This window comes from Erythranthe guttata, chromosome 10 (assembly GCF_056151865.1).
Source record: "Erythranthe guttata isolate IM_541 chromosome 10, IM_541, whole genome shotgun sequence".
NCBI lineage: Eukaryota > Viridiplantae > Streptophyta > Magnoliopsida > Lamiales > Phrymaceae > Erythranthe > Erythranthe guttata.
In genome coordinates this window covers 12,470,846-12,476,845 of record NC_142542.1, presented here as the reverse complement: position 1 = coordinate 12,476,845, position 6,000 = coordinate 12,470,846, and the positions used below count along the sequence as shown (strand labels likewise).

The 6,000-nt window shown below is 33.4% G+C and overlaps 1 protein-coding gene across 1 annotated transcript; it reads left to right on the top strand.

The window, feature by feature from the left end:
- Window positions 1-896: 896 nt before the first annotated feature.
- On the top strand, window positions 897-1,836 carry LOC148767541 (uncharacterized). Its single transcript, XM_088824660.1, has 2 exons — window positions 897-1,033; window positions 1,161-1,836. Exons 1-2 carry the CDS (start codon window positions 897-899, stop codon window positions 1,834-1,836), a joined length of 813 nt encoding a protein of 270 aa, XP_088680786.1.
- Window positions 1,837-6,000: the final 4,164 nt, after the last annotated feature.

Below are 6,000 nucleotides of genomic sequence, written 5' to 3'. Positions count from 1 at the left end.
TATAATATCTAACATTAATTATATATAGTAAATTTTTAAAATCATATCAACAATTGACTTAACAAAAAACTCATGAGTTACTGTAGATAATATAAACAAATAAGATTTTTAATATATATATATATAATCAAGAAAAAAGAGTTGGTTTTTAAATTACAACGATTATATTTTGTTGTCAAATTACTTGGCGTCATTTATTCACAACAAGAATAAATTTGTTGCCGTTGTTAATGTATTTACTACAATTTTATGTCGTAGCAAAAATAAATACTCTTTTGCGACAACAAAGTTGTTGTCTTATATTAAATTCGTTGTAAAATATATACGATACTATTCACAACTATATGTTTCGTTGCCTACGAGATTCAAAGGCAACAAAAATATCTTGTTACAAAAACGTTATTCATTAGCCACAAATACTATATTTTGTTGCTAAAATATAATTATTGGCAACGAAATTAATTTCGTCGATAAATAAATCGTTGCCTATTTTGCATTTTCTAGTAGTGATAATTTCTTTTCATTTAGACACATCGGCAACGGTCTTACTACATCCATTTGGGCCGATCCATGGCTGGTTGAGGATGGAGGCTTCAGAATTATCACTAAACGACCCGTTAGCTCACCGTTTCCCAACACAGTGTCCGACTTGATTGAGGCGGCACCAAATTCCTGGAACAATGAGCTTATTGATCGACATCTTTGGCCAATAGATAGAAGATGGGTTCTGGATGTCCGAATCGGCTCTAAATATGCAGCAGATAGGTGGGCTTGGCACTATTCAAAGAACGAAAATATCACGGTAAGATCATGCTATCATTTTTTGTTATCGAACCCGATGGGACGAGGAATTAAAGCTATTGAAGGATGGGAGAGGAGCGGGATCGAGAAGATAAATGGATTGGAGGATGAATGGTCTGGAATATTCCTTGGCCACCGAAAATTCAAATCTTCATGTGGCGTGCTTGTTCGAGTATTTTACCAACTGCGGAGCAGCTATGTCGAAGGAAAATTCTCTCTCACCCAACATGTGGTAATTGTGGCGCTCGGCAGGAGTCTATCCTTCATATCATTTTGGAGTGCGATGGGATGAGAGAAATTTGGAAAGGTAACCCTTTCTACTGTACTAGCATTGTTCACACTATTACTTCGATTGAAAGGTGGTTTCAATACCTGTACCAGCAACTCGATGAGGAAAATTTTAGATTGGCGGTGATTGTGAGTTGGAAAAGCTGGGATAACAGGAATAAGAGGCGGCATGGTGAGAGTGACATTAAGGCTAATGAGCTTGTGGGTTGGTGCAAAGTTTGTATGGAAAATTTCAAACAAGCTCATTTTCGTCCAATCCCCTTAAGAAACCCTAGTCTTCCATCGTTGTGGAAGCCACCGGAAGATGGTTTTATTAAATTAAATGTTGATGCTGTGTTTCCGGCGGGGGAAGATTTCTACTCAACATCGTTGGTCGCTCGAAATAATAGAGGAGAATGCTTGTGGTGGAGTACAACGAAGACGAAGGGACGCCCGAAGGTGGTCGATGGAGAAGCACATGCTGTCCTTCGTGCGATTAAGTTAGCAAAAGAGAAGAGTTGGCCAAAGATTGTTATCGAAGGAGACAATCTCCAGATCTTCAAAGCTCTAAGAGACAAAGATTTTTCGACATCATCATTTGGATCCTACGTGGAAGACTTCCTAATTTTAGCATCGGATTTTCAACATTGTTTTTTTTCTTTTGTTAAAAGATCGGGTAATACTCTTGCGCATGCGATTTTGAAACATGTTGGTTATGCTTGTAAAGAAGGTTTAATCCTTCCTACGAATTTGGCGAACTTCGCCTAATAAGAGAGTTTCTCTCTCTTTCAAAAAAAAAAAAAAAAAAAAAAAGAAGTCAAATTTGAACAAGGGGGTTTTATCATAAAGCCCCCTTTGTGGTTACAAGTTTTTGGAGACAACTCTCTTATGCTCGTAATATCAACCATTGTTATCATATCGAAGTATATCGTGTACCGTTTTCCTTCACACATCGTATTGTATGCATTTACTGTAAAATTTTATTTATTCAAATTAGATAGAGGTTTAACTGTCATTTTTTTTTTTCTTTCAGACTGTTGCTTCCCTAAATTCATGCTTTGGTATCAATAAGTTGTAAGTCACACTATTATCCAAATAAAAAAGTATTAGTTGTCATACAACACAAAATTGGACAACGATTTTCCGGATTCAAAATCTGTAGAACTGAAATAGAGGAGAATTGAGTCTCTGAGATGTATTTTTCATCTGGCCCACCCTTTAATCCCGTTCAGTATCGCCCTAGAAATTTTTCCAAAGGTAGTTTTCTCGATTAATTTTTTTGTTCACTCTATTGCGGGAGAACTTTTGGGGTGGGTCCTGCCAACTAGGGTAATGATATTTGTGCCGAAGATCATCTGAGTGACGCACGTATCATTTTTTTTAACAAAAGGTGTAGCAGGGTGCAAAGTGCTAATCAATTTGTAATTGAAGGGTGCAAAGTGCTATTTTTCAATTTACGGGTGCAAAGTGCCAATTACCCATTACATTTTATATGATTATATAAATTGTATAAATCGTTTATATTAGAATTTATATATTACGTAAGTTTAAATTAAATACGCGATTAATTGCATCTATGTTTTACGATAGATAATATGATTATAGACTCGTATGTTTTGTTATATTTTTTTAAATTTCCCCGCTACATATAGATGCCCGTTATATAATTTTAGATTCCGCTACCTATAGATGCGCGGGATTCCCAACACTCCATGCGTAGTTGGATTAGTGCGAATCCACTTATAATAGTTATGTTCCTCAAGGAACCCAACCAAATGTTGTAGAAGGCCTGCTTTTTCATTATCGCTTTTCCATTGAATATTTGTGCCTGCTTTTTCATTATCGCTTTTCCATGGAATATTTGTCTCAGCGATGCACATAGCCAAGTTCTGGTATTTGAAGTGTGCCAAAATGTTCTTTGGCGGCACATAAGTTTTTGCCAAATATTTGAGTAATGGCCAACTCTTCCTGGCTCCTGCGTCATTTTACTCGACCCATGCCCCTACAAATATACGGGATCATAATTATTATTATCATATAATATTATAACTTTCCATCTATTCCTGTAATGTACGGCTCCCACCAACTGAAAATTAAGCACAATTGCATTTTTTGTACCATGTCATCTCATACTTTCCACATTTATGCTCGTTGCAGTTACTCACTTCATCCAAAATATATCACAAGTTGGATTTATTTTCTTCACCAACTTTACACATATAGATTCTTAGTGGTTGGCCTTGCCCAATCTACTAACTCATATCCCCTGTGTTAAAAAAGTTCATTACTACAAAAAATACTCACTAGATCAACTTCAAATATAGTTGAATTTTGTTGGTCTTCATGAAAAAATATGAAACAATAAAAGTTATAATTTAAATTAAGAAAATAAAAAATTAACAGGTCGGGACCTAGTTTTGGCGTCCACAAGCAAGACCCACGCCCAAATTGGGAGCCGGCCGGATTCAGTTTACACACCCATATAGGGCGCCGAAAAGCAGGATCCATGCTCGATTTGGGCGTGAATGAACATTTAATTCCAAAGAAGGATTTTTCAATTGGGGTTTTTGTGCATAAGTCCCCAACCAAACATCTTTATTATTCTAGGTTTAGGGACTATATCTCTTTCACCAATAAGCCCATCCCTTTAATATTTATTATAAATAAACGAAACATCCATGTATATGACAATATTACCCCCAACCCTTTATACCAATCTTAATTGTAACCCAATTTAATCAATTTTAACCACAAAATTCCAATTTTGACTTTTTTTTTCAAAGACTTATTTTTTTTCAAAAAAATATTTTTTGCCGCCGGATTCTGGCGTTGACTTTTTGATTTTTTTTCTTCCGGATTTTTACGCCTATTTCCGGCGTTGACTTTTTTTTTTTTTTTTTTTTTTTTTTTTTTTTTTTTTGCCGCCGGATTCCGGCGTTGATTTTTTTTAGTGTTTCTTTTTAGTTTTTTTTTTCTTTTTTTTACGTTTGCCGCTAAACGTTAACCGTAATTGTGCTGTCACTGATAGTAAATTAACGTAATTATACTGTCAATGACAGTTAATTAATGTAATTGTACTGCTGCTGACATTACATTTATGTAATTGTTCTGCCGTTGACAGTAAATTAACGTAATATTATTATTTTTTATTTTTTATTGTTTTTTTTTTGTTTGATTTGTTGACAAGTCAACATAATTATATTACTGTCGTTTACAGTAAAATAACTGTAAACACAATAATATTACTGTCAACAACATCAATATAATTATTTTTTGGGGTTTTTTGTTTTGTTTGAGTTATTCACGGAGTAAGTAATAATATTACTGTCTATTATTGTAATATTACTGTAAATACAACAATATTACTGAGGTTGACGGTAATATTAATGTTGTTATAGTAATATTGCTGTCAACCACATCAATATTACTATTTTGTTTGGATTTTTTTGTTTGTTTGAGTTATTCACGGAGTAACGTAATAATATTACTGTCTATTATTGTAATATTACAGTGGTTGAGGGTAATATTACTGTTGTTATAGTAATTTAACTGTCACTCACAGTAATATTAATTCTTTTGGCTTTTTATTATGTTTACATTTGTTGAACGGTCAACATAGTAATATTACTCTATTACACAATAATAATGAGTTTTGTTGTGTTAATATTATTGTGCTAGAGATTAATATAGCAATAGTATTGTCTTAAACTTTAGTTTATTTAATTTTACTGTGTTTAACAATAATATATATTACTGTCAATTACACAATATTGTTGTTTAAACGAAAAAAAAATGTTATAGAAAAAAAAAAATAGAAAAAGTCCAAGCTGGAGACCGGCGTTGACCCTCGGGGACCGGTGGTTGAAAAATCAGGAAAAAAAAAAGTCAATGCTGGAATCCGGCGGCAAACAAAATTTGGAAAAAAAAATGTTTTGGGTTAAAATTGAATATTTATGAAATTTGGGGTCAAATTGAGGTTAAATTAAATTAAGGATGAAATTAGAGCATATTAAAGTATGAGGGGCTATTTTAGTCTTTTACAAAAATCTGGACCATGTATATATTTATTTGTAAAGAAGTTTTTTATCTGGATCTCTTTATGAATAAATACCCATCGATGGGCTTATTTGTAATAATCACTTTTCAATTAGGCATTAGAGGTGAAACCTTCCATAGATAAAATTTTAACCATCACATACCGACAAACCTAATTGAATACAACTTCACCTTGTTGGAATCATTCCTTTATGGAAGGCAAAACTGTTGAGGCTATGTCATCTTATGTGAAGAATAGACAAATAATATGTGAAGGATCCATGCTCGATTTGGGCGTGAATGAACATTTAATTACAAAAAAGGATTTTTCAATTAGGCATTAGAGGTGAAACCTTCCATAGATAAAATTTTAACCATTACGTAATACGTACATGCAAACCGACAAACTTAATTGATACAACTTCACCTTGTTGGAATCACTCCTCTATGGAAAGCAAAACCGACAAACTATGTCCTTTTATGTGAAGAATAGACAGGATTAGCTCCTAATTATATATGTTATGTTGGAGTCTCATGTTTGGTAAAATATTTATTGCCAACTATATTCATTCATTAATTAGGATTTTATGTCCGTGAGGCAAATAAGGCACAAAAGTATACACACGAAAACGTTGAGGGGCCTAACCTTGGCCCTAATTTCCCCACTGTATATGCATACATATGTGTATGATGTATAAATCCAAGGTAAAAAATAAATCGGTGAAGTTCACTTGATGTTACATAGAATAGGCGCATTATCACTTTAAGTCAACATTAAACTTTTTTTTTTCTTACTTGAAGTAAATTAATTACACGAAAAAAAAACTATGATATACAATAACAATTACGACAAAATAGTCATTTCCGATACTCTGGTAAGGTGTATTTTATTTGGGA